The sequence below is a fragment of the Chionomys nivalis genome, chromosome 26 (genome assembly GCF_950005125.1).
Source record: "Chionomys nivalis chromosome 26, mChiNiv1.1, whole genome shotgun sequence".
NCBI lineage: Eukaryota > Metazoa > Chordata > Mammalia > Rodentia > Cricetidae > Chionomys > Chionomys nivalis.
The window spans coordinates 26,844,292-26,871,981 of NC_080111.1; the positions used below are offsets into that span (position 1 = coordinate 26,844,292).

Sequence of the window (27,690 nt, forward strand, 5' to 3'; positions counted from 1 at the left end):
TTGGTAACAGCTGCGCCCAGAAGAGCACATCAAACAGTCGTATCAGTCGCATCAAAGCCCCACGCTGAGTAGAGTTCTGGATCTGCTATCTTGTTTTCTCTGTGAATAAAGGCTTCAGACCCAAATAATAAGCATGAAATAAAATATACAGGACTGGTCAGAGCTATTATAAGCAGGTAAATCATATCACAAAAGTCCTTGGCAAACAGAATTCAAAGGGATTCTGCGTGAATGTACAACACGTCTACAGAGAAAATGTTGACGCTCAGACAGAAGAAAGGCTCTGAGGGAAGTGCTGGGAGCACCCTCTAAGGACAATCCATGTAAAACACCAAAGTGCCTTCAGCCTTTGAGAATTATGGTCCCTGAGTCAGACATGCTTAGACATATTGACAGCACTCAAGAGCCAAAAGGATCATTAAACTATACTCAATATAAACAATCAAAAACAAAAACCAACAAACAAAAAATGATGTTGGGAAATTGTGGTAAACAGGACTGAGGAATTTGAGTCCACAGGCATCAACTTCACTACAATGAGATGCATAGATCAGTTTATCTCCGCCTAATGCCTCAATATCTGAGTGCTAACATCCTCCCTTTCTGCTCACTAAAGAACCTTCTAACTAGTATTTGTTTTGTTAAATTCATTTGTCCATGGAAAGAAAACAAAATCCTAAGGACCCAAAAAACACAGTTCATCATGATTATTAATCACTGCAAACTAATAACCATATACTTGAAATTTTAAACAGCCCCTTGAACTTGGAACAACCTGAGTTCACCTCTGCTCTAGCACAGGACTCAGATAATACCTATAATGAGTTTCCTGAGCCTATAAATCAAAATCAGATTGTGTTTCTGATTTGCTATGTTTCATAAAACATCTTCTTACATAAGTGTGACTCAGGAGCTCTGCCCTGCCCCAGGCAGGGAGTAGGTACAGGTGTAGGCCAGGCAGCAACAATCACTTTTAAATTTTCATTTCTCATTTGAAAATCAATGAAAGCAAATCTTTTAGGATGAGTTGTTCTTAGAATTTAAGATTATAATCTATGTGGTACATAATGCTATCCCCTGCCCCAAAGAGCCTTAATTTCTAAATGTTTCCAAGAAGTAAAATATTTGCAGAAAGAGAATAAACAACACTTGTTTCTTGCAACTAAATCTATAAAATTTTACCTTGTGACAAAAATACTTTCAGAATTTCTGTATCATAGCTAAAATAGATGGGAATACTTCAGATGCAACAAGAGAGATATTTGAGTTATAAATGTAGGCTCTACTGAGACTCCAGTTAACATACACAAATCCCTTTAAGGAACACAATAGTGGTAGTATTACCTTAGCAACTCCTAGTATGAGATACACAGTTGTGAGTGTGAGATTCTCAATTGCGATTATTTTCCATATTCAGAGTTTGAATTATAAAATTTTCTAATTCATATGCTTAAGACACATGAAAAAGAAAATTCCAAAGCTGGCTGACATCCTTACCATTTCACATACTTTAATTTTCTCTTGCAGAACAGTTATCTGTATTTTGAACTCCTCCTCCTTTTTCTGATGATCCTTTAATAGTCTGTCTTGTTCTTCCAGCTGCTGCTGCTGAGCCATGACTTGTTGCTTGACATGAAGTAGCTCTGTAGCAGTGCTGCTGTGAGTGTTGCTACGCAACGTTTCACTAGCCTGCAACTTGAACACAGAAAGAACCTTCAGCATACTAAACTCTGTGTGCCAGCAGACTCCTGGGGTCGCCTGCTGACACTGGCTCTCTGCGACTTCTGTTCACTTCAGGAGTTTGAGATCTGTTGTTGCTAGGACTGGACTGACTGAGCCATTAAAACATCATTCATATGATACTTCAGAGAAAGCAGGTCTAGTGAGGGTCACAGGCCTGAGGCCACGATGCTGGGAGTAAGTGGGGCAGGAAGGGACTTCTGCATTCTGGTGACTTTTCAGACTCTAGCTCCAATCTCTTTCAGAGTCTTGGTTATATTTCTGCCCCTAAATCCTATAAGACGCCTGTATATTTACATTAAGCTCTCTGGTTTAATATGTTTCAAGCTGTTTAGTGTTACTTGCTATCAAACTCTGACCAATGCGATCGGATTCTGCTTTGGTCAGGGTTACTGTTACTGAATGACGAAACACATGACCAAAAGCCAGATGGGGAGGAGAGGGTTTACTTGCCTTACTGCTTCCACACTATAGAATCGTCAAAGGGAGTCAGGAGCTGATACAGAGGCTCTGGGGGATGCTGACTGCTGGCTTGTCCCTCATGGCTTGTTCAGCCTGTTTTCTTACAGAACCCAGGGTCACCTCAGGGATAGCAACACTCAGAGGGGACTGAGTACTCCCCCACCAATCACTAATTAAGAAAATGTCTCACAGCCCGATCTTTTGGAGTCATTTTCTCAATTGAGGTTTCCTTCTTTCAGATAACTCTAAGCTTGTTTCAAGCTGACATAAACTAGCCAGGATGAATTCCCAAGGCAAACTTAAAGGAAATGGGAGGTGTAGGTTCAGGTACCATTTAGAACCTAATAAAACCATGCCAGGACTGCAGATGTCCAGGGCAACTACAGAGCAATGTCTGCAAAAGTCCATCCAGTCCACCACGGTAAGCTTTTGTAGAATTTCAAAACAGAAATAGGGAGCTTAGATTAAATAATAGCAGGGAATGACTCACAAGATATGAATTAAAAACTGTGGTTATGCTGTGTGGTAGTAGTGGCGCACACCTTTAATCCCAGCACTTGTGAGGCAGAGGCAGGCGGATCTCTGTTAGGAGGCTGGTATGGTCTAAAGAGTGAGATCCAGAAAGGTCTCTGAAGCTACAAAGAGAAGCCCTGTCTCAAAAACAAACAAACAATTATTGGCTACTATATAACAACACAAATTTACCAGCTTTTTTCAGGCCACTAAAAGAAGCAAATGGATTCTTTGATTTGTTCTGGAAAATGAAAAAGTATATAATTCATTGCTAAAAACACCAATAAACTTTGTTGTACTCACAATACTTACATGCTGGAACTGAATCTGTAATTTTTGACTTTGTTCGGTTAACTTGGAAAATTCTCTCATTGTCTCATCCTTTTCTTTGTTAGCCTGCTGCAGGTTAGCAATCAGCTGAGTGATGATGCAGTCTCTTTGCTTAACGGCAGCTTCAAATTCGTAAAACTAGAAGAAATCAGTGAAAACTGTAAATACAGGCTTTTAGGTTTTTATTCTTTTATCAAAATAAGTATTCTTCCACGAAAGCTACTGGACTATCCAAATTAGTTTTATTTCAAAACTGACTTTGAAAACTTGTTATCTAGCTGGGTGGTGGTGGCACACGTCTTTAATCCCAGCACTTGGGAGGCAGAGGCAGGTAGATCTCTGTAGTTCGAGACCAGCCTGGTCTACAGAGTGAGTTTCAGGACTACTGGCTCCATAGCTACTGGGAAACCCTGTCTCAGAAAAACAAAAACAAATAACAAAAACAACAACAAAACATGTCTCTGCGTTAAGGAAGAGAATATATTTAGGTTGACTTTTCCATATTTTCTTATAGAAGTGTCTGTATAGTTTGTAGTGCCCCAGTGTGTTTCTAGGTAACACCAACATGCACATTTAAGCCCAGCTTTTCTCTGGAGGATGGAATGGAAGGATGCGCCATTTTCACCAGTGTCCAGCCTCGCTGATTTCATCCTGACTTCCCGCACAGCAGATGTCAGTGTGACCTTATAAGGGACTCACATTCTTAATGGCTTTGAGTTACACTGTCTTGTGGTTTACACCAATTTTCTCCCAGACTGATCAACTGATCACTCACTCACACACACACACACACACACACACACACACACACACACACACAGTGTCTTCACAGAAGTGATTTCACTCTAGATTACGCAGTTAAACTTTAAGTGTGACTATCTCAGCTGTGTTTCTACAATCCTCATTTCAAACAGGTTTGTTTATGCTATGTACAAGAACGAAATTACAAGATGCCCTAAGTGGCCACTGCAAAGCCCCATGTGTAAAGAGCACACATGCACTTCATCCACATGCACAACAAACTAAAGCCACAGGAGGCAAGCTCACCCTCTGCATTACTTCAGGCCCACAGGTGGCTCTCCTTTCTTCCAGTTCTCCAGTCAGTTCTTCAATCGTAAGCTGTTTTCCAGCCAGCTCATTTTCCATCATCTCCAGACAGGTCTGACTGGACAGAGCTCCTTGCTGAGAACAATTATCAAATTCTTCTTCCTAAATCAATCCAAGGTTTTAATAATTCAGTACTAGCAACATGCCTCAGGGAGAGAGATGAAATTTAAAATTCCACAGCAAAGTCCATTTTAAAACATTCCCATATCCTGTGGGTTCATTAGTGGGAAAACCTGCTCTCTTGTTAATGAGATACATACCTCAACAGCATACAGGAGTTCTGCACTATAAAAAGGAGATAACTGGTTTTTTAAAATATTAAAAACAAATAAAAGTATATGCAGGAAAAGCTTTGTTAGTAAGCCGGGGTCTTCACACAGTATGAAACATCAGTGTCATGAGTGGTATAATTGCTATACTATAAATACAATTGGCAGGCTTTCCTGTTTTTGTCACCAAACAGCAGCCATTTATCCGTAAAAAAAAAAATTCTGATAGATTATGATTTTTTTTTTTGTTTTTTTTTTTTTTTGGTTTTTCGAGACAGGGTTTCTCTGTAGCTTTGGAGCTATGATCTTGAACTGAATGTAATTTACCTGACAACAGTATTTCACTGAGCACGGGGACCACAAATTCAGCTACACTTACTGGGCAGCTAGCCCCAGGGATCCTCCATCTCTGGCTCCCTAGTGTGGGAACTACAGACACACATTTTCATACTTTCCATGTGGGTGCGAAGGACCCTAGCTCATGCTTGTCTCACAAGCACTTTGCTCAGTTCAAGCATCAAGAACACATATAATAAGGTCAAATGTCAATCATTCCTCAAACACCTGAGTGCTTACAATGCACCTGCTTCTCTTCCAATCACCACTAATTCCCCTCATATTGCTTCTCCATATAGAGGGTAATTGAATAGACTATGGTCTGCTATGACTTTCGAGTGTGTGTATGTGAGGTCAGAGTTCAACTTATTCTTTGAGGTAGGGATTCTCACTGAACCTGGAACTCACTGATTCAGGAAGAGTGACTGACCCCGAAGTCCCAGGGATCTTCCTGCCTTGGCCTCCCCGGTGCTGTAATTACAGAAACTAATAACCATAGCTGTACTCACCATGGGCGCAGAGAAACCACACCCAGGACTCCATGCGTACAACAAGTACTTTACTGACCTAGCCACCTCCCCAGCCCCTGAAAAGGCCCTTCAACACTTCTCTGACTCACCTCTCCTCTTCATCTGTCTGGTTTTCTCTAAGATGAAAGATCACTTTGGTGGCCTAGACAACAGGATACTATAGTTGACAGGCACAGTGAAGGAGCCCCCAGTAGAAGGCTCATAAGTACAGTTCATCATAGTCTTTTATGATCATAATTGCTTTCTCGGCCACCAGACAGGCATGCTAAAAGCCTGTGTAAGCATAGAAATGTTTGCACCCAACCTAAACAACTTCCCTAAATGCTTCGGCATCACACTTGGCAATGGTTCCCAAATTATTTAGGACGTTAACCTTAAGTCACAGCAATGCCCATCTCCACCAAGCCGGAGTACTGAAGGCTGGGAATGAGTCCGTACTTGTAGTTCATATTGGAAGAACCTGCCAGGATCTGATAGTCAACCCTGACCACGGCACCAGAAGTATTAGAGAGGAACTAGTGAAGGAAAGTTCCCTGTTGGGATAAGACAGTAATGATGACCAAACATGTAAAATGGGCAAATACTTAAAGGCCTCTATCTTCTTCTATGGCGCATTCACTTTCTCCAGCATACTGATTGATCTTGCATTATTAACATGCAACAACCTTCTTTACTCTTTCTGGTAAACTTCGGTATAAAGTGCACTTTATCAGGTATGAGTGCACCTACTCCTGTGTTGTTTTTTCAGGCTTCCTCTTGCCTGGCGTATGGACTCTGATACACTCATTTTCACTGTTGTGTGTCTGTGCCAGTAAGATGTATTTCTCACAGACAACAAATAATTGTATCTTCTTTATTTTTTTCAGCCAATTAATTGTGTCTTTTAATTGGAAAGTAGAGACTAATTACAATTAGTGCTATTATTGAGAATACTTTGCTATTTCCTAGAACTCTGTTGATTGTTTTCTGGTTGTTTCAAGTTTTCTTGTTTTGGTTTGTTTTTTTTGTGCCCCATCTATCTTAGGCGTTTGGTGATTTGCAGAGTGACACTTAAATAGCTTTTTCCTATTTTTTCTTGGTTCATCTACTCTTTCTATGCTTACTCTTCTCTGCGCTTTTGTGACTGAGACTGTATCTGCTGTATCTGTGTGTGTGACTTGTGGGAGTATCTTTCACGCTGCTAGCTTGGTTGACACGAATGGTTTTAGTTTTTACTCATCTTTAAAAGTTTCGATTTCTTCTACTCTAAGAGATAACTATTTTGGCATAGTATTCTTGAGTGATAGTTTTTAGAGGTTGTGATTTTAAATTCATACTGACCACAGAGGAAATTTTACATACTGTGAATCAGACACCCATTTATTTACTTGTTGTTGGTTATTTTCCTGGTCTACTAGTAAGTATATTCTTAGCTCCAAAACACATTAAATTTGTTAAGTATCAAAGGTTCTACCCATATTATTTATATAAAATTGTGCTATGCTAATTTAAGCATAAATAGTTTTCTTTTCTATTTGCAATCTGCAGCATACGGAAACTTATGAAATATACAAATTGCTGACACATTTAGAGAAAGAGAAATGTTTTTATGTTCTCTGACTCTGGACCAAAGAAATGCTTATCATATTTAAAAGATTAAGACAAATAACACACACTTATCATCATTACATAAAGAGATCTCATCTACTTGAGAGTTTCTCACCTAACATCACAAAACGTTCCTAAGGTTAATGCAAATCCACAATTTGTGAAAAGCTTTACTTAAAACAAATTATATATATATTATATATATATATCTGTGCTAAATAAGACCAGTCCCCAGTGGTCTTCCATCTAGAAAGCCAGGACTAGACCTCTCCCAAACACTGGTCAGTCCCTAGTGGTCTTCCATCTGGAGACCCAGGACTAGAGCCTCTCCCAGACACTGACTAGAATCTTTATGTATTTAAAGATAAAACTATGGAATAGTTAATATGTCAGTGAACACTGTAAAAAATGGCAGCAGTAGAACATGCCTGTGACTTCCTAACCACGTATGCTGTTATTTTATTGTATTTATAGAAATGCAACAAAACCATGTAAAAGGTTAAAGCGTCAACAACCAATGATTTTAGTGAATAAAATGACTATCTTTACTTATAACATTATTTATATAATGTTATGAAATGGTAATCTTACCTCTAAAGAACTATGGTTGTCGCCTAAGGAAGAAATTTCACCTTCGGGCTAAAAGAAAAGTAAAACGATTTACAATGACGCCTTCTCCCCATATTTTACTTCCACTAAGCAATGCTGTTGGTAGCATAGTGTAGCTACTACATAAAATGCTCACAACCCAGGTAATATGCTTCCAAACCTAGCACAAAGTATTCAGATCTTTAAACTCTCACCTGTGAATTACTTGTCTAAGCATTAATATTTTTCTCCATACTAAAAAAACAAGAGGACATGCTCTTATATACAGTACCTACCCTTTGTAAGCCAAAAGCACCGAAGTATAATTTCTCTAAACTTTATAACTCCTAAATAAAAGAGTCCTAAATGATATTATCTGGAGTGTCATTTCTTCAAAAGTATTGCCAGATCTTCATGCTAAAAGTAATTATTTGAAGAGAAATTTGTTGATATAATGCTTTAACAGCTTAAAAAGCATTCACTTAAAACCATTTGCAGAAGGTTACAGATATGGCTCAGAAATTTGCTGCTCTTGCCAAGGGGTCCACAAGCAGCTAGCTGTAACTCCAGTTCCAAGGGATCTAGCGCTCTCTTCTGGCCTCCATGGGCACTGCATTGTATGGGAAGCAAGCATAAACTCCTATAGCCAAAATATCCATACATATAAAATAAAATAAAAATAAAGAAATTTTGCTTTAACCCAGAATTTGAGTTCAGTGGCATTCAAAGCTTCTCTCAAGTGTGAAGTAGGGAATAGAATAAAGAAATAAATCTTACTTTTTCTAATTCCCAAAGTGTTGTTTTACTGTCCAACACACACACACACACACACCTACCTCTAACATGAAATTCAGAAAGTTTATGAATATTAACTATCACCAATTCCTCAGCTACTCCTACAGAAATATTATTTGACATTTAAGGTCAAGTTCTGCAATGGCCTTCCCAAGAAGTAGCAACTGCTGGCATGAAAATAAGCTTGTCTCTAGTCTAAAATCCTCTAACAACGACTCCTAACTCACAAGGTTCTGCTCATTTATCTATTTATGCATGTGTGTATGTATTTGTGCACACATGTAGAGGCCAGGGGCTACTTTCGGTGTCATCCTTGGGATGGCAGCTGATATGCTTTGAGACAAGGTCTCTCACTGACCTGAACTCACTAATTAGGAGAAGCTAGGTAACCACTGAGCCCCAGGAATCCTTCCATGTCTCCCTAATACTGGGGTTACAAATTTAAGCTACCATTCTCAGCATTTTAATGGGAGTTCTAGGGACTGGGTTCGTCCCAACCATGATGTTCTCTTCTAAATCTAAAGATTTCCACGATGCAATCCCTCCATATGATAATTAAGTACACACTGCATATTAAAAACCGGTATCAAGAATAAACAGACTAGTTGGGTGGTAGTGGCACAGACCTTTAATCCTACTTGGAAGAGACAGATGGATCTCTGTGAGCTCAAGGCCAGCATGGTATACAGAGGAAGCCATGGCCACATAGAGAAAACTCTGTCTCAAAAATAACCAACCCCTTCCCCCAAAATACAATAAACAGAATGATTAGCCCGGGGAGGTGGTATACACCTTTAATCCCAGCACTAGGGAGGCTGTCTAGGACTACATAGAGAGATCGTGTATCAAAAAAAAAAAAAAATAACAAAAGTTATTGCATTCAAAATGATAAACTACAGTAAGGAATCCAAATATCAATATGCTATAATGTTAAAAAAATCCATCTTGAAACCAAAACCTATACCAAAGTTGCCTCATTATTTAAAATGTTTAGTTTAAAAAAAGGCACACAAAGGAATGGGAAAGTATGGATTATTCACAAGAAAAATATTGGTCAACAGAGAAACATTTTGAAGATCCACAAATTATGGATTTAACCATCACAAATTTAAAATTGGGTATTATGAAATGCTGTGTCTCAAATAACAAACAGAAATAATGCTGAAGTAATCTAACAGCAACAAAACCTGAGTAAAACATCATTGGGAGTGGGCAACCACAGAACACGAAGAACCAGGAAACTCAAGCCACACCATTCCCACCCACCCTGAAAGCCTGCAAGGCTTTAAGAGGCCACTGAGTGAAACATTAGGTGACCAAAGGGCCTGAGCTTGTCTTTCCTAGCAGCGTTCACCTATATCTAACAGCCCTTTAAATTAATGTCATCTCAAGGGATAGAGGACAAACCACAACATTTAGCAGCCCTTCAAGACAAAATATTAACTGTGGGCTGGGGATGGACCTCCACGGCAGAGTGTCTGCTGAGCACTCACAAGGGCTGGGGATGACCCTCCATGGTAGAGTGTCTGCTGAGCACTCACAAGGGCTGGGGATGGACCTCCACGGTAGAGTGTCTGCTGAGCACTCACAGAGGCTGGGGATGACCTCCATGGTAGAGTGTCTGCTGAGCACTCAAAGAGCTGGGGATGGACCTCCATGGTAGAGTGTCTGCTGAGTACTCACAGAGCTGGGGATTACCTCCATGGTAGAGTGTCTGCTGAGCACTCACAAGGGCTGGGGATGACCTCCATGGTAGAATGTCTGATGAGCACTCACAGAGGTTGGGGATGACCTCCACGGTAGAGTGTCTGCTGAACACTCACAGAGCTGGGGATTACCTCCACAGCAGAGTGTCTGCTGAGCACTAACAAGGGCTGGGGATGACCTCCATGGCAGAGTGTCTGCTGAGCACTCACAGAGCTGGGGATTACCTCCACAGTAGAGTGTCTGCTAAGCACTAACAAGGGCTGGGGATGACTTCCACGGCAGAGTGTCTGCTGAGCACTCACAAGGGCTGGGGATGACCTCCATGGTAGAGTGTCTGCTGAGCACTCACAGAGCTGGGGATGACCTCCTCGGTAGAGTCTGCAGAGCACTCACAGAGGCTGGGGATGACCTCCATGGTAGAGTCTGCAGAGCACTCACAGATAATTACATAAAAACACTCAATGAATTAAGAGTAGAAAGGAACCTCCTCTAAATGATAAAGTACATCTCCAGAAAGCCCTAAATATAAAACTTGCTACACAAGTTAAGCAGATACTCAAGGGACTAGGGGCTGAATGTCCCCGCTAAACAGCACAGTGATATGTTCTCAACACTTTAGAAACAAACCTGTATTACATCAATTGATGTGATGTGTGTGTGCAGCACAGGCATGGAAGGCATATGACAACTTTCAGGAGCTGGTTCTCTCCTTTCACCATGTGGGTCCTGGGAATGGAATGCAGGTCATAAGGTCTGGCAGCAAGTTGTTTTCATTTATTGATTCTTTTGTTTTGTTTGCTTGTTTTTCCCAAGACAGGATCTTACAATGTAGCTCTGACTGTCCTAGAACTTGCTGTATAGGCCAGGTTGGCCTAGAAATCAGAGATCCTCTTGCTTCTGCCTCTCTAATGCTGGGATTATAGGTGTGCACCATTATCTCCAGCCAGCAAGTAACTCTATTCGCTCAACCATCTCACTAAACCTTCACCATTTCTTTTCAAAAATTAAAAATTTTGTACATCAAAGTATACTATCAAGATTTAAAAAAAGGATATTTAGAGATTATATATGTAAGAATACAGTTGATTTTCTTTTTTCAGACTCTTGATTTCATGAAGTGACCTCCTTAATAAAATTTATTTGCTAGCCCCAAATCAATACTCATAACATCTATTAGGTCATTTGAGGACATGAGCGAGCAGGGAAAATTCAGAGTGACCCAGGGTAGAAACACTGGATGACACAGAACAGGGCAACAGTTCCTTTCTTGTTTTCACAATGTAAAGTCGGTATCCTTCCAGGGCTCATAGTGGCACATTTTATTACTAAATTTACTGCTTAAAAATGACCTCAAGTATGAAATTTAAGTGCTGTCTAGCGTTTCTCGGAACAGCAATGTTGTGGCATGCCTTATAGAGGCAAGGTGTGTTAGTCAAGTTTTGCTCGGGCATGATCTCTAGTGTGTATGTTCCTGTTTCAAGCTCTTATTCAATACACACATTAACCACAATTCAATAATGATTCAACAATATATAATAAATTATGAGTCTTAAATCATAAATACACATAAAAAGTCTAGGTAACAAGTGTGGTGATATTTTGTTTTTGTTTTAACAAATAAAGTTTACCTAAAGATCAGAGTGCAGAACTAAGCCACTAGAAGCCAGGCAGTGGTGGCACACAATCCTACTTTAATCTCAGGCAGACAGATCTCTGTCAGTTCAAAGGCCACCCTGGGTACACAAAATTGATGCAGTCTAAAAGAGAAACAGAGCTCACACAAAGGTGACCCCAGCACTACAGGAGTGATACGGCTCGGAGCAGAGAGGGATAACGGTGGCAGGAGACTGCCCGGCCTGGACTGGCTGGTTGTGTGTAAACGAGGAGCTCACTGCAGTCTGAGGAGGAAGTTTGATCATCCTTTTGGTCTGAGTATTGGTAGAGGTAAGAACTCTAATGGTTAGCTGCTCTGCTTCTCTGATCCTTCAGTTTTCACCCTGATAGCTGACTCCGAGTTTTTATTATTAAGAACAATTAGAACTTGTGCTATTCCTTGGGCTTTCATCCCAGACTGTTTGAGAGAAAGAGAGCTGAAACTAGGCATGCATGCATTTTTCTCTCTGGGCTGTTAGGTGCAATAGGATTAGCTAGCTACCTTGAGTCTGGCTTCCCTGCAATGGTGGACTAGAACCTGGAATAAGTCAAATGAACTCTCCCCACTGCAAGTTGCTTTACTGGTTATTTATTACAACAACAGAAATGAAACACGGCCACCCCACTTCAGCCTCCCACCTGCTCAAGTTTCTGACATGTGCTACCAACCTCCTCTTCTCACGCTCCCTGTTGAAGCCATATTCCCATACTTCCAAGAGACATACATAGTGACTGGATTTTATGGGAAGAGAACATGTCTCCATTGCATATCTGGGTAGCGACCAAAGCTTAAAATCCCTGGACTGGCTGGTTGTGTGTCAATCTGACACAAGCTAGCGTCCATCAGAGAAAAGGCCTCCATGAGGTCCAGCTGGTAGGCATTTTCTCATTTAGTGATCAGTCCATGGTGGGTGGTGCTATCCCTGGGCTGCTGGTCCTGGGTTCTATAAGAAAAGTAAGCTGAGCAAGTCATGGGGAAGTAGCCAGCGAGCAGCACTCCTCATGGCCTCTGCATCAACTCCTGTCCTATTTGGGTTTCTGTCCTGAAATCCTTTAGTGTTGAACAGAAATGTGAAAATGAAGTCAAATAACCCTTTCCTCCCCAACTTACTTTTTGGTCATGGTATTTCGTCACAGCAACAGAAACCCTATACAATCCTTATCTATTCTAATTTTATTTCTACAGACAGGCTGTACCACAAAATTCAAATAATATCCATCCTCCCAACACTCTCATGAGAAACCCATCCCTCTCTCTCTGGTCTTGATTAGTGAGTCAACCACTTATCGACCATCTTGATCCATTCAAATTCCCATTTCAGAAAGTTGCCCATTAAACAAGGGGGTGGGGGCTTGGGAAGTTAGGATTCATTGGGCACTTTCTATGAGAATTTCCAAACTCAGAAATTACCACCACCCTACCCCATCACTTTGGGATTCATATGAAATTGATGCTCCTGTTTCCAGATCTCACAACACACTGCTTCACTGTCTTTTATCTTTTTTAACTCTAGCTGACTACCATTCATACTTTCTATATTACCCCTTCCAAAGTTACCCAAGTTACACACACAAGGCTGGCTGTGGACCCCTGTACTTTAGAAAAGCAGGTGCACTTTTCTGGCGCGGGTCTGATAGTTTACACCGACATTCTTTATATCTGCCTTCCTTAGCTTTGCATTGAGTGTTCAATAAATATTTGCTGAATGAAGCTCACAAAGCTCACTCAGAGGTCATTAAATACTTTAGGTCTAGCTACTAAAATATTGCTCAAATTTGCAAGAAGGGACAAAAGTCAACATCCAACTGCACAGTGTGCTGATGCCCACTCTCATTACACTAGGGTTCCACTCAGAACTATGCTGAAAATCTGGAGGCACTCACTTTAACAAAGACTTCATTTTGCTTCTCTATTTGTCCAGCTCTCATTTTGGTGGAATCAGGATTCCCAGCTGATTCTACACACTGAGAACTATTTATGGAGGTCTCATTACTTTGTTGATTAATTTTTAAGCTGTGTACATCTTGTTTACTCTTTGAAACACTTTTCTTCTTTTTCCCTTCTCGTCGGGCTTGTCTTTCTCTATACTCAGCAAGCTATAGGGGGAAAAAAGAAAGCAGCATTATCATCTAAGATTTTCCTTTATCATTATTAAAACTCTGGGTCATTTTATTAAACTCAAACTATCACTAAAAACAAGTAACAAAACAAAGGATACTTGTCCTTTCTTGATAGAGTAGTTACTATTACTGGCAAAGAAACTGGATGTTTCTGAATCAGGAATAAGAAATGGAAATGTCCGAAAGGAAAAAAATTCAGCTCAGAGTGAGAAAATAGAAAGTGAGGCACTCAGAGTATTTTCTGTGGATTGTAACCCATTGGAAAGCACGATACACACACGGAGGTCAAGTGCATCCTTCATGGGTTTTCTGGGACTTTAACTTTATATTAAAGATAATTAGCTTGTGCCAAAAGGTTTAGTTCTGACCATGTTTTGTAGCCTTATCTATACAGGAAAAAAATAGAAATAATTTAAATTTCAGAGAATGATGCTTTCTTGTCCTCAGTCACTTGCATATCACCTCAGGAGTCCTACAGTCTATAAAACTATATAGCCTCGTGCCACCTAGTCATACAATTTACTTACCATCCACACCACAATACCTTTCTTATTTTAAAGAGATGTTTAAACCTGGGTAGCTCTTGCTATAAATTAAAAGTCAACAACACTTAAGATGTCTTTTTTAAAAAGTAGCCAACAAAAATTAAAACAAGGACACAGCAATCATTAAAATGTTGAACACTGATGAAAGTTATAAGAAAAACGGATGACTAGTAAAACATTTAGGGATAAAAGAGCAACAAACACTTTCAGCTACCATGGCAGAAAAAAAAAATAAAAAAGGTTAAAGTCTTCTTTAATATTATACAACGTGTTACCACTGGGCCAGGATACACATAAAATACCAACATCTAGCCAGAATTATCATACTGTATATAACTCAATGATGGGTGAACAATGTTGAACCCTTATTAAAAATACTGTTTCAAACAACTAATGACAATACTTACGAAAAGTTATAACTATAAAACAGTAACACATATAATTATTATGAAAAGAAAATCATCTACACCTCTCCTTAATAGAGACAAAACAGGCTTCAACCATCAACAATTATATCTAATTTAGATTTGGACAACATTGAACCCTTATTAAAAATACTGATTCAAACAACTAATGACAATACTTATGACAAAATTATAACTATAAAATAGTACCACAGTATAATAATTATGAAAAGAAAATTATCTACACCTCTCCTTAATAGAGACAAAACCGGCTTCAGGCTTCAACCATTGACAATTATATCTAGCTTGGATTTTAGTAACACTATACTCACAGCCATAATCAATCAAATCATGAAAAAGATTGTATAACAACTCTGCTGTGTTTCACGACTTGAACTAAAGGTGTGTTCCACTATACTTAATCTCTCTTTGGGTGTGCTGGCCTGAGTGTAGGTACCATCCTTCAGGATGTCTGAAGCTTGCCTGAACTTACTACTTCAATGCTATGATTCATAATAGAAAGACATCTGTTCGACTATGTTCATAGCAGCATTATTTAAATTGCCAGAACCTGGAAACAACCTAGATGCCCCTCAACTGAAGAATAAAAAAACAAACTGTGGCACATTTACACATTAGAGTACTACTTAGCAGTAAAAAAAAATGACATCTTGAATTTTGCATGCAAATGAATGGAATTAGAAAAAATAATCCTGAGTGAGTTAACCCAGACCCAGAAAGATAAACATGGAATGTACTTACTCATAAGTGGGTACCAGCTATACACAAAGGATACTGAGCCTATAGTTCGTGATCTTAAAAAAGCTAAGTAATAAGATGAACTCTAAGCAAAACACACATATATATATATATATATCTCCATCCACCTGGAGAAAGTTGAAATAGACAAGATCACCTGACAAAATGGGAACATAGGGGAAAGAGGATAAGGGAGGGAGGAGAGGTAAAAAGAGGGAAGGGAGGAGGGGCGAGGAGAACATGAGGGAACAGGATAGTTGAGATGGAGGAAGGACAGAGATGAGAGCAAGGAAAGACATATCTTGATTGAGGGAGCCATGATGGGGCTAGCAGGAAACTTAGCTCTATGGGAATTCCCAGGAATCTACAAGGATGACCCCAGCTAAGACCCTAAGCAATGGAGGAGAGCGGGCCCAAACTTGCCTTGCCCTGTAGTCAGACTGATGAGTATCTTTTTTTTTTTTCCTGGTTTTTTGAGGAAGGGTTTCTCTGTAGCTTTGGAGCCTATCCTGGAACTCCCTTTGTAGACCAGGCTGGCCTCGAACTCACAGAGATCCGCCTGCCTCTGCCTCCCGAGTGCTGGGATTAAAGGTGTGCGCCACCACCGCCCAGCTACTGATGAGTATCTTAAATGTCACCATAGAACCTTCATCCAGCAACTGATGGAAACAGAGACCAGCACTGGACTGGGCTCCCAAAGTCCAGGTGAAGAGTGGGAGGAGTGAGAATATAAGCAAAGAGGTCACCCATGATGGGTTCACCCACTGAAACAGTCTACCTGAGCTAATGGGAGCTCACCAACTCCAGTCGGACTGGGAAGGAACAAGCATAGGACCAAACTACTCCCTCTGAATGTGGTTGACAGTTGCACAGCTGGGGCAGACTGGGGGCCATTGGCAGTGGCACCAGGATTTGTCCCTGCTGCTTTTACTGGTTTTTTGGGAACCCATTCTCTTTGGATGGGTATCTTGCTCGGCCTGGATATAGTAGGGAGGGCCTTTGACTTTCCCCAAAGCAATATACCCTACCCTCTCTGTGGAGTGGATGGGGGAAGGGTTGAGGGGAGTGAGATAGAGGGAATGGGAGGAGGGGAGTGGGAGCTTGGATTGGTGTGTATAATGAAAAGGGACAGTTTGTTTTCTTTAAAAAAATAAAAAGAAAAAAGAAAAGAGAAAATGATTGTATAGCAACTTTGATGTGTTTCATGGCTTGAACTACAGGTGTTTTTCCCAAACTTAACTTCTCTTCGAGTGTGCTTGTGAGGAAGGAGTGTGTGCACCGTATGCTGGCCTGAGTGTAGGTATCACTCTTCAGGATGCCTGAACCTGGCCTGAAGCTACTGCCTCAGTGGTCAGTGAATCATCACTTCAGGCACCCTCTGCCTCCATCTATGCCTCCCCTCACCCAAAAGATTAGAAACTCACAACACAAAGCCTGGCTTTTACATGGATGCCGAGGACCTGAACTTTGCTTGTGCAAGCAAGCAACTTTACACATTGAGCCATCTCCCTAGTCTAAATTTCCTTTTTTATAAAATTTCTTTTATATGAAACCACCACTTCTTAAATATGAGCTCTTTAATCACACAGAAGAAAATATGAGCCTTCCAAAAAAGGAAAGAAATATACAACAGAATTACTATAACTATTAACTACACTAATTACAAAAATAGCTGATAAGTAATTATATAATTGATTAACACAGTATCATCAATGATGTTGTGGGTCAGCAGTCTGTACCTTGTCACTTGTATTTTAAATAAATGCTGATTGGCCAGTAGCCAGGTAGGAAGTATAGGCAGGTGGCCAGGCAGGAAGTAGAGGTGGGGCAACGAGAATTCTGGAAAGAGGAAAGATTCAGTCTGCAGTCGTGACCCAGACACAGAGGAAGCCAGACATGGAGCAAGCAAGATGTGACTGCCTCACCGAAAAGGTACCAAGCCACGTGGTTAACACAGACAAGTATTATGGGCTAATGTAAGTTATAAGTTAATAAAAAGCCTGAGCTAAAAGGCCATCAGTTTATAATTAATACAGACCTCTGTGTATTTCCTTGTGACTGAACAACTGCCTGACCAGGCAGGACCAAGTGGGACAAAAAGTCAACAAATGGTGCACAACATGTGGACAACTCATCCACAGAAAACCTGAGAGCTTGGGAAGTAATTCTAGACAGAAAAGAATAGAGTTAAGCATGACAGAGGCACTTTCTCGGGTGAGCTCTGTTTGCTAGAGAGGCTTCCTGACAGAGCTTTTGCTGCACAAACTTTGCAGCCTTTTTAAGAGGCTCTGCCACAAAACACTTAAATGGTGTTTATGAATAGCCTACAGCATGCTTCTTGGTGGCGGCACAGACCCTGAAACACCACAGAGTTGTGGCAATAAACATGGCTCTGGCCAGTACCTCCACCATGAAGCTAGACTCTCAAAAAGCTAAGGAATGAGTTGGATCCAGCCATCAAAATCATGGTTTTAGTCATACTGCTTAGCAAATTAAAGACTTATGTGGTCAGAAAAAGAGATACAGTAAAGATAGATTCAAAGACAAAAAAAAAAAAAAAACCTCTAAATGGTTTAGAGTGTATTTAAAAATATATGTAGGTTTGGGAGAGAAAAGAAAAAGATAAAGTCCTTAAAATAAAAAAGAAAGAGAGTAGTTGGGTGTGGTGGTACACACCTTTAATCCCAACACTTGGGAGGCAGAGGCAGGTGGATCTCTGTGAGTTCAAGAACAACCTGGTCTACAGAATGAGTGCCAGGACAGCCAGAGATACACAGAGAAACCCTGTCTCAAAAAGCCAAAAATTAAAAATAAAAATAAAAAGAGGTTAAAATAAAGCCATGTAAAGATGGAAAATACAGAGTCTGGATAGTGCATATTACTGTGTTGTCTTTGAATTGTATGACTGCTGAGGAAGGAAAAACAGCTGCTAAAATGCTGTTATAAATGCTGCTGGATTAATCCAACATATATATTTTGAAAATGCCTTGACTTCAAAATTTAAGTCAAAAGGTATGTTACTTTGGAGAAGAGGTTTTCCTTTTGTTTCCACAGGAAATGAGAAGCTGTGGATTCATTCTAGGCTAAGGAAAATCAGGTTTAACAGGGAAGACCCCCTGAAGACTCTCCAATAGGAGCAGATGGTCCAGATGATCCAATGTTTCAGAGGACCTCTGCTGGAGTTTCCTCTGAGTTCTACAACCACAAGTTTCAAGACTGCTAGCTAGATGATCAAGCCTCAGAATTTTCCAGTTAGGACTTGACTGTAATTCTAAATTTTCTTTAGATCTCTGTAAGATTATCAGTGCCCCCAATCAGCAGGAAACAGCCTGAAAAACTATGCCCACAAAAAATGGACTATTGATATTTTTCTTTGTTTACAGTGTTGGTTACAAGTTGTTACTTGTAATGGTCAGGAGAAAAGCTAAAAAAAAGAAAGGGATTCAATTCAGAGTTCTTATTTTAAAAAAGAAAAAACAGGGGTGAGGGAAGTACTGTGGAACAATGGTCTGTACACTGTCACTTATATTTTAAATAAATGCTGATTGGCCAGTAGCCAGGTAGGAAGTATAGGCAGGTGGCCAGGCAGGAAGTAGAGGTGGGGCAACGAGAATTCTGGGAAGAGGAAAGATTCAGTCTGTAGTCGTGACCCAGACACAGAGGAAGCCAGACATAGAGCAAGCGAGATGTGACTGCCTCACCGAAAAGGTACCGAGCCACGTGGTTAACACAAACAAGTATTATGGGCTAATATAAGTTATAAGAGTTAACAAAAAGCCTGAGCTAAAAGGCCATCAGTTTATAATTAATACAGACCTCTGTGTATTTCCTTGTGACTGAACAACTGCCTGACCAGACAGTATCAGATGGGAAAGAAACCCCTGTCAACAAATATCACCATCAAACACTAAGAATAAATAATACAGTATTTTTAAACTTTACCAACTATAAAAGAATATACATAGGGATGCCCATTTTTTAAAGACATTCATTCAGCAATCACATATAGCAGTTACTAGTGCCATACAATATAAAAATACACTACACCAGGGTTTTCCCAAGTTATTTAGCAACTCCACAGGTGTTCTATTTCTTGTCTGCTTGAAGAACAGGTGCAGAGTCAGCTGCCGCTTTGTACAGTATTAAGGCCCTGAAATACACTTAGAAGGCTTTGTAGGATAGAAGATCCATTCTTAAAAATCAAGTGACTGGGTTGCTGTTAAAATACTATCTGTAAATAGAATCAAAAGTCCAGGCTTATCATTTAAAAAGCAAAGATCCCTCAGGGAGAATGCAATGCCAAAGATTACTACAAATGGCATTCTTACCACCACACTTCAAAAGCTGCTTACATTACCATGCTCTCATTAAAATACACCACCAGCAGAGGAGTTTAGGATTAAGATTCTTTTTCAAACTCCAACTCTTTTAGTGCACACAAATCATTTATATCTAGTGTAAGTATACAGTATAAGTACACAGGTAAAAATACCAAATTATGGCAAGTTTGACTGCCATATGCCATTTGCAAATTATGGCAGAGGTAACAGTATGCATTACTGAATCCAATGGAAAGACATACACGGACAAATATCCATGTAATAGAATAATCAGTTCTACAACTGCATTTGGAACAGGCCAGTTCTAAAGCCATAAAATTACAAAGACACTGTTTTCAGTCTGTTTTAGTGGATTATATGTGGTCTTTGTGAGGGGCGGTTAACTAAAGGATTTTAATTCAATTCTTAAAACTTTCTTTAAAAAATTAAAAATTCAAATTCTCAGAAAAATACTATGTACAAAAACTTCCTGGAGAGAATTCTGTTCAATTAAAAATGAAAGAAAAAAAGATCATATTATATTCAGTTTCTTTTGGCTTTTTTACTTTAAATCTGAAAGAAAAGTTAACAGACATGTAAAAGGCTACTCTGTTAGGTTAACCACCTGACACTGAAACGATACACTTTAATTCACTGAGAAAACATTTATTCTAAAACACCCTGGAAATTCAGACACCAGCCATCTGTGTTTGCCATTTGGAAGCCAATTATAAAAATGTTAACATATGTAGTCACAGAAATAGTTGCAAGATTTACTGGAAAGATACTGTGTCCATATACATTTGTAGTGCAAAACTGTTTCAGATCCCAAGCAAGTGTCTTACTCTAACTAGAACAAGAATAAGTGACTAAACAATCATGTATTTCTAAACTCAAGAATTATGATGTTATAAACGATCATTCCCAGCAAAAAAAAAAAAGAATTTTCAGAACATACTATGAGATGTGAAAATATGCTAATCTCTATAGTAACATTTTTAAAACTTTATAATCTGCTTAGCTATGTTCACTGAGAGTTGGCAAAGCTCATGAGTCAAAATATGTGTTCCTAACATTAGGGCCTTTTAACGAGGCCAGACTATTATTTCATCAGATTGTGAAAATTAAATGAAATAACGGTTTGAGTATAATTTCTACAAATTGGACTGGCTGTGGCGATACACTTAATCCCACCACTCATGAGGCAGAGGCAGGCAGATCTCTTCAGTTTTTGGTCTATATAGTGAGTTCCAGGTCAGCCTCTGTGTGTGTGTGTTTGTGTGTGTATGTGTAAAGGCTTTAATGCTTTCTTTAAATAACAATGAATATATTACTGCTATGATAGAAACACCTGTTTGAAAATAGCTGTGCACTAGGAAAGAGCCTTTTTAGAGGTCAGATATAACAAACACACACTCTGTTAACCGTCACCACTACTTTTACTGCCAAAGCTAGTCTATGTCCAGTGGCTCATCTGGCTCCTCATTACCTGGGCTTCGTTCTTCTTTGAGGTTTCACACCAGACTAATTAACCCGTTTCTGGGTTCTTTGGTCAATGCAAATTTAAAACAGCTAATTAGGAGAAAAGGAAAATGAAAGGGACAAGGCCAGAGGACCACATCCAAATGAAAGAGAACTGGCAGTAAGAGCAAAGGAAAAGGAAGACAAAGGTGAAAAGGCGATCCACGGGGCCTGGTGGCACACAGCTATAGGTCCCAGCACTCAGGAGGCATAGACCAGGAGGAGCAGGAGTTCAAGGCCAGTCTGGGATGCATGACATTTTCCCTAAGAAAACAAAAAAGGACATTCACAAATGCCAAATAATACAGAACGTCAGCTCTGCAATACAAGCAATACTGGAGTAAAATACTACAGGTTCAGGATCACACTAAAGTAGGAAACTTAGCGCACACTGCCATGATCTTCTCTGAGATGCTCATGTCAGAGAGCACATACTCTATTTGATAAGGCTTTATTATTTTTAAAAATGGTATTTGAACTTTTTTTTAACCTGATCATAACAGAAATATTTTAGATCTGGGGAGATGACTTGGAATAGTTAAATCAACACTTACACAAGCTTTTAGTGCTTTCTCTCAGATATCTTCCATGCCAGTTATTTTTGTGATTTCTTACCTGCTTATTAGACATAATTATCATCTTTTATAACGTAGTTTCATAAGCCACAATTCTTAAATATTTTTCTTGGTAAATTGATAAGTTGTTCCAATGACAATTTTCATTTATATACAGCACATAAATGAACATTTTAAAAATAGCTTGTCATGTATACATTATAGAATATATTTTATGAAATGTTTTATGCCAGCCTAAATCCTGCACAGGAGAATAAACTATAGTATATATAGAATGAAAATAATCCTGCAGAGACTTTGAGTTTGGAAAATGCCCACCAATAGTGCTAGGTTTTAAAATGTTATTTCCCAAAGGTTATGTGTGTAAACGGACACATGGAGAAGTGATGACTAATTTCAGTTGTAAACATCATTGGCTTAAGAAACATGTAGGGTGTTAGTGAGATGAACTGTGTGTCTGTGAGGGTATTTTCAGAGAGTGGTAAACAAGTAGGAAAGACCCATCCTGACTGTGAGCAGCACCAACTACGAAATATGCAGAAACAAGCTTATAAACCGATTTGGGGGAGAGATTTTACATGTTCTTTTCTTATGCCAGCAATGGACAACTTCTCTAAGAGTTCTGAATTAAGTGATAGTCATAAAGAGGACTCATTTCTTATTCTGTTCATTCTATAAATATTTATTGAATAATTATTGTTAGATAATTTTAAGTTGTATTAACATAATAATGAGCCTCTTTATATAACGTTTAGGGAAATGAACAATATTTAAAATATTTTACCAAAATGTGAAAGATAAATCACCCTAACCGCAGATGATTGTCGCTCATGTCAAGTACAATACAGAAAAGCAGTTTAAAACAATGTGATCGTCCCCAGGTATGACTGCTAAAAACGAGGGCTTTTACTTCATTTTAGGGAGCAAGGTCAATAGGTAAGCCCAAACTGGCAATTTTATTAAGAAATCATTATATTCCATTCATGTTGTGTCAAATTATTCATTAAGTCCACTGAAGGATACCTAGCTATAATTCTTGTTTATATGTCTCGCCATACACGCACGCCCACACAAAAATCAAACTCACCAAATACATAACATTTACTACATACTATCAAATACATAACATTAAATAGGAATTCTGTTGGTATTGTTTAATTTATAGACCCTTTCGGTGGTCAGATGTTCCATTCCACGCGCTACAAAAGCTCACGTGCCATGACAAAGACCTCCAACACAAGCATACAAAAATAAATAAATAAATAAAACGCTCTAAAAATGCCCCTGCAGCCAAGTTCACAGCTGGCACTTGTGGCACACTCAAGTCACTGCCGAGGCAGCTGTCACAGGTCAATCACACACACCCAAGAGTGCCAGCGTGACACCTAAAGCCAGCAGGCTGGTGATCAGCATACGGGTGTCCCTCAGGATAAAAAAAAAAGAAAGAAAGAAAAAAGAAAAACCCTAAACACCCAGTCCGAAAAGCACAAAGCCTGAACGACTGTAAAACGCCCTTCTGAAAGTGAAAAGGGCAGAGGCTGCAAAGCAAGTCGTTAGCAGTTCTTAGAGGGGCTAAGGGCGGCCACCTGCTCCTCGGGTTATCTGTGGCACCTGGGAGAAAGAAGCCGGGAGGTGCAGTCAGCACGTCTCCACCAGCAGTCAGGGGGCGGCTCTCCCCAGCTCGAACCTTGCCCTCCCTCCACCCCTCCACCCCCAATCCTGCCCCCCTCAACCCCCAGCCACCACCCCCAGCCTCCCCTCCCCCCCGCCCCCGGACACCGCCTCCCGGAGCGGCCTGAGGCCGCCGTGCTCCTACCAAAGCCCCGCCTTGGGCGATCTTCCTCTGTCTCTCCTCGTCCTCGTCCTCCATGTCGTCTGCGGGGCAGGCAGGGAAAGGGTGGAGAGGAAAGATCTGTTCAGACGCCAGCGGACAGAGCTCCACGGCCGCCCGGCCGCCCGGGGCACGCTAAGCGCTCACCCGCGACTCGTGCCGGGTTGCACTAGCCCCTCCATCTCCGCCGCCATCTTCGTCTCCACGTAAACACACGGGGGTGGGCGGAGCTGGGCGGAGCGGGACGGGCTGTCTGCGCAGCCGCGAGCCTTGGCTCCGGCAGGTGCTCGGGGCCTCGCTGCTCGCCCAGGTCGGAGGGTCGGCACACTGCGGCCTGCCACCTGCTCCTCCGGGGAGTCGGTGCTTCAAGCACACAGCAGTGCATTTCCTAATTCAAGAGCAGCAGCTGCCTTGCAAGGAGAAGCCGCAGTGGGAAGTGCGGTGGCCAGGGCGGGACCCGCCTAGCAATCGTCTATCAGCCCAGGTGAACGGGGATCCGGGAGGGTTCTCTAGTCAGCCTTACCACCACCCCCAATCCCTCCTTCTAGTCCCCACCGGTTCCCGCCCACCCAAGGTCTCCTTCAAGGCGAGCAGGAAGAACAGTTACTGCCTCCACAGGCTTCTCCCAGCTCTTTGTTCCAGAAGAGCAGAGACACTTCTCCTGGGGGCTTCTCCTTAGCAGCCCTGCTCCTAAAGGAGCTTGATTTCGGAATCTGTGTTGAGAACGAACCCCGTCTACACTAACTTTCCAGCGTTAATGACCTTAAAACAGCTTGTTCTTTTTTCCTATTTCTTCAATTCTATCCCAAGCATTCAAAGCTGATGCCTAGAATAAATCCGGGTTTTGTCCATCATATAGGGATTGCCTTTCTATATTAATATCTCCTTCTCAAGAAGTTGATCTTGGGAGATGTCCATACCTCTAGCCCTACTCCATTGTTGAATGGCCTTAGTCTTTTCTTTCCACCAGGTCCTCCCCTGTAATTGTGGACCAAGCAAACAAGACTGCTGGAACCAAGTCTCTCCACTCTTGATCATGAGTTTAACATCTGCTTCATAAATCGTGAATGAATAATATATCATAGTTTCGTTTCCTTGAATCTCCTTAAATCTAACATTTGCCCAGGAGTTCATTCAGCTCTTACAGAGCCTTTGGTATATCTGTCATTTGGCAATTCCTGTAAGGTTGCTGGATATATTAAGGTTGGTTGTTTGAAAGACTTGGGCTATTCCCCTCTACCCTTATAATGCAAAGTTCTCCTTTAAATTCCTCTATCTGAATTTAAATGTCTCTATGATCTGTTTTAATAAACTTTTCTAAGGCATCTATCTTGGCACTCATATTAACCAAATATTTTAGAGATAAACCAAGAATTACCAAGATGATAATTGACATATGTCAATCCCAGTTAAGTTGATTTTCACTTCATTTAATTGTTCCATTTTTAAATAATTAATTGCATAATCATACAGAGACCTAACTGTCTCCATCATCATAGTGTTCCCCATTTTTAACACAGGAAAAACTCTGTTTTAACTAATCCCTTCCTTTAAGAATTCCCAATTTTCTCACCAAATTTGCCACTGCTGCTGCTGCTGATGTAAGGCTTAGTCCTTCTGCACAGAACAGTAGATGCCTGACTGGATTTCAAGGCAGCTATCTGGTTTGGCAGCAGGCTGAAAAGGGGATCCAGGGAGAGCCCACCAGGAGATAAGAAAGGAAAACCCAGCCAGCAGGGGGTGACTCTGGCTGCCTGTAGCTCTGGCCTGTGCCAGTGGCTTTAAGGTTACAGGAACAAAAAGAAATTTTTTTTGTGAATTCGTGTTCCAAAAGTTGGGCGCCAGATGTAGCACAAATTCTAACTGGTCTTAATAATAAAAACCCAGAGTCGGATATAGGGGTTAATACGGAAAGATCAGAGAAGCAGAGCAGCCATTTACTTGGGATCACCTTTGTGTGAGCTCTGTTTCTCTTTTAGACAGCAGATTCAATCTCGGGTAGCCCAGGGTGGCCTTGAACTCTCAGAGATCCATCTGCTTCTGGGCAGATTAAAGGTGTGTGCCACCACTGCCTGGCATCTAAGGCTAACTAGTTGCTGAGCTCTGCTGTTTGATCTTCAGGCAAGCTTTATTTATTAGATCACAAACAAAATATGACTACAGGTGTGTGTTTGCTTTCATCTTTTAAGGAGTCTAATGAATATATCTTACAAATACTACATGGCATTTTAAAAACAAGCAAAATAATATAAAATATTTATCCCTACACAGTTTCATATTAGAAACTAGGAATATAAGTTACCATTGTGAAGGTCTATAAAATATTTTTGTTTCCAAAAGCCAGAATTAAAATAAAAAAACAACCTCTTTTAAAAAAGAAACAAATGAATCCAACTGTATACCAATATAATTACACTGAAGAAAAAATGAAGACATGATAAAATTTTTTGAAAAATACTTGAATCAAAAGAAACCATAGATATGAATAATACATATCAATGGATGTTAAAACCATCAGTTACAAGACTGATAGGGAAGTTTATAAGAAAAAGATGATACTATTATTGCTTCTGAGTCCCCTGGTCAGATTGACCATCAACCGGAAGTATCCTCACTACTGACACAATAGACTGCAAACTACAGCAGCACCATGTACGTAGTTTTCATGCCTTAAGACTGAACTGGGCTGGACATGCTGGCACATCCTGGAACCCAGACACTAGGAGACGGAGGCAGGAGTACCATCAATTCTAGCCAGCATATGTAACAAGACTCTGGCCACAAGAGATACTGGAATATAGTAAGCCAAAATTGTAATATAATTATATAGGGAACCTATATAGGTGGTATAATTCTAAGCTAAATAATACTTGACTGGAGAAATGGCTCAGTGGTAAAGTTATTTATCTGACAAGTGTGACAATTGGAATTTATTGATACCACAAAGTTAGCCACTCACCTCCACATGAACATAGCTGCATGTGCACCCTCCACGTAATGAACACACACTCACCACTTATACACACATCATGTACATACGTACATAAAAAGAGTAAATTTTAAAAAATTCCATAAGATCACAGTAACCAAATCTGAAGTGTGAATAAATATGCCTTGTTAAGTTTTGAAAGATACTGTTGTGCTTGAGAATGTGTGCCCATGTTTATCACCTTTTAGGTTTGTAAGAACAAGGATGTGCCTGGCTCAATGTTTAGCTAAGCTAGAAAAATTTGAGCACTGTTTTTGGTTTAAAATTGTTTTAATTTAAAAATTTGGGGGGAAAATGCATTTGTTTTGTCTGAGGTTAACCCCAGAGTGTGGAACAAGCATGTTTGTTTTTGAGGTATAAATAAAGACGGCTCGAGCTATTCAAGGCCACCATTTGTGTGAAACTCATCTGGTGATCAGACTTTTCTTTGAGCCCACTTCCCGTCCTCCTCTCTGGACCTGAACTTGGCTGGGACAGGACCCTCATATCTACTAACAGTCATTAATGCATATAGTTAAGATACATTTATTTGGGGGACAGACAGCTAAAAGTAGAGGCCATTTGAGGGGTAGTGGAAACCTAATAAAGTAAAAGCTTCCTAAAATATATACATATATGAAGGAAATCGAACTGAAATCACCAAACAACAGGGGAAACGGAGTCCCAACTGGCATCTCTTGTCACCAAATGAAACGTCAGTACTGGGATTGGGTTCTATCTAATTGAGTTGGTAGCCAAGCGGTCACGTGGGAATCCCCAAACAGCCCAGGCCGTTTCCAAGACTGTAAGTTTCTTTTCACAAACTGATCCATTGCTGAAGACAACACCTATACAACTCACTGAAAATGGAGAAACTGAGCTGGTACCTGCATAGAGTCTTAACCCTTAAATTTTAGCAATTTTTGGCCCAGGAAGGTACTTTGCATGCTACCAAAAGAGAACAGCAAACACCAAGCCAGTTACAAACCCTTCGATCCACAGTGGTGTCCTGCCTGCCAGCTACGCCAGT

The 27,690-nt window shown here is 40.3% G+C and overlaps 1 protein-coding gene across 9 annotated transcripts in view; it reads right to left on the reverse strand.

Annotated features, from left to right (window-relative positions):
* Nucleotides 1–23,885, reverse strand: part of Akap9 (A-kinase anchoring protein 9) — a 122,582-nt gene extending 98,697 nt beyond the window's left edge. For 4 of the 9 annotated variants that reach the window (XM_057758357.1, XM_057758354.1, XM_057758360.1 and 1 more), the window contains exons 1-7: nucleotides 23,678–23,885; nucleotides 13,502–13,714; nucleotides 10,592–10,690; nucleotides 7,466–7,513; nucleotides 4,093–4,254; nucleotides 3,028–3,183; nucleotides 1,498–1,695 (exon numbers count right to left, since the gene is read on the reverse strand). In XM_057758357.1, coding sequence (XP_057614340.1) covers nucleotides 1,498–1,695; nucleotides 3,028–3,183; nucleotides 4,093–4,254; nucleotides 7,466–7,513; nucleotides 10,592–10,690; nucleotides 13,502–13,714; nucleotides 23,678–23,731 — 930 coding nt within the window. In that variant the 5' untranslated portion in view covers nucleotides 23,732–23,885. The remainder of the gene's footprint in view (nucleotides 1–1,497; nucleotides 1,696–3,027; nucleotides 3,184–4,092; nucleotides 4,255–7,465; nucleotides 7,514–10,591; nucleotides 10,691–13,501; nucleotides 13,715–23,677) is intronic. The other 5 variants (XM_057758353.1, XM_057758355.1, XM_057758356.1 and 2 more) reach the window with 5 other exon arrangements.
* Nucleotides 23,886–27,690: the final 3,805 nt, after the last annotated feature.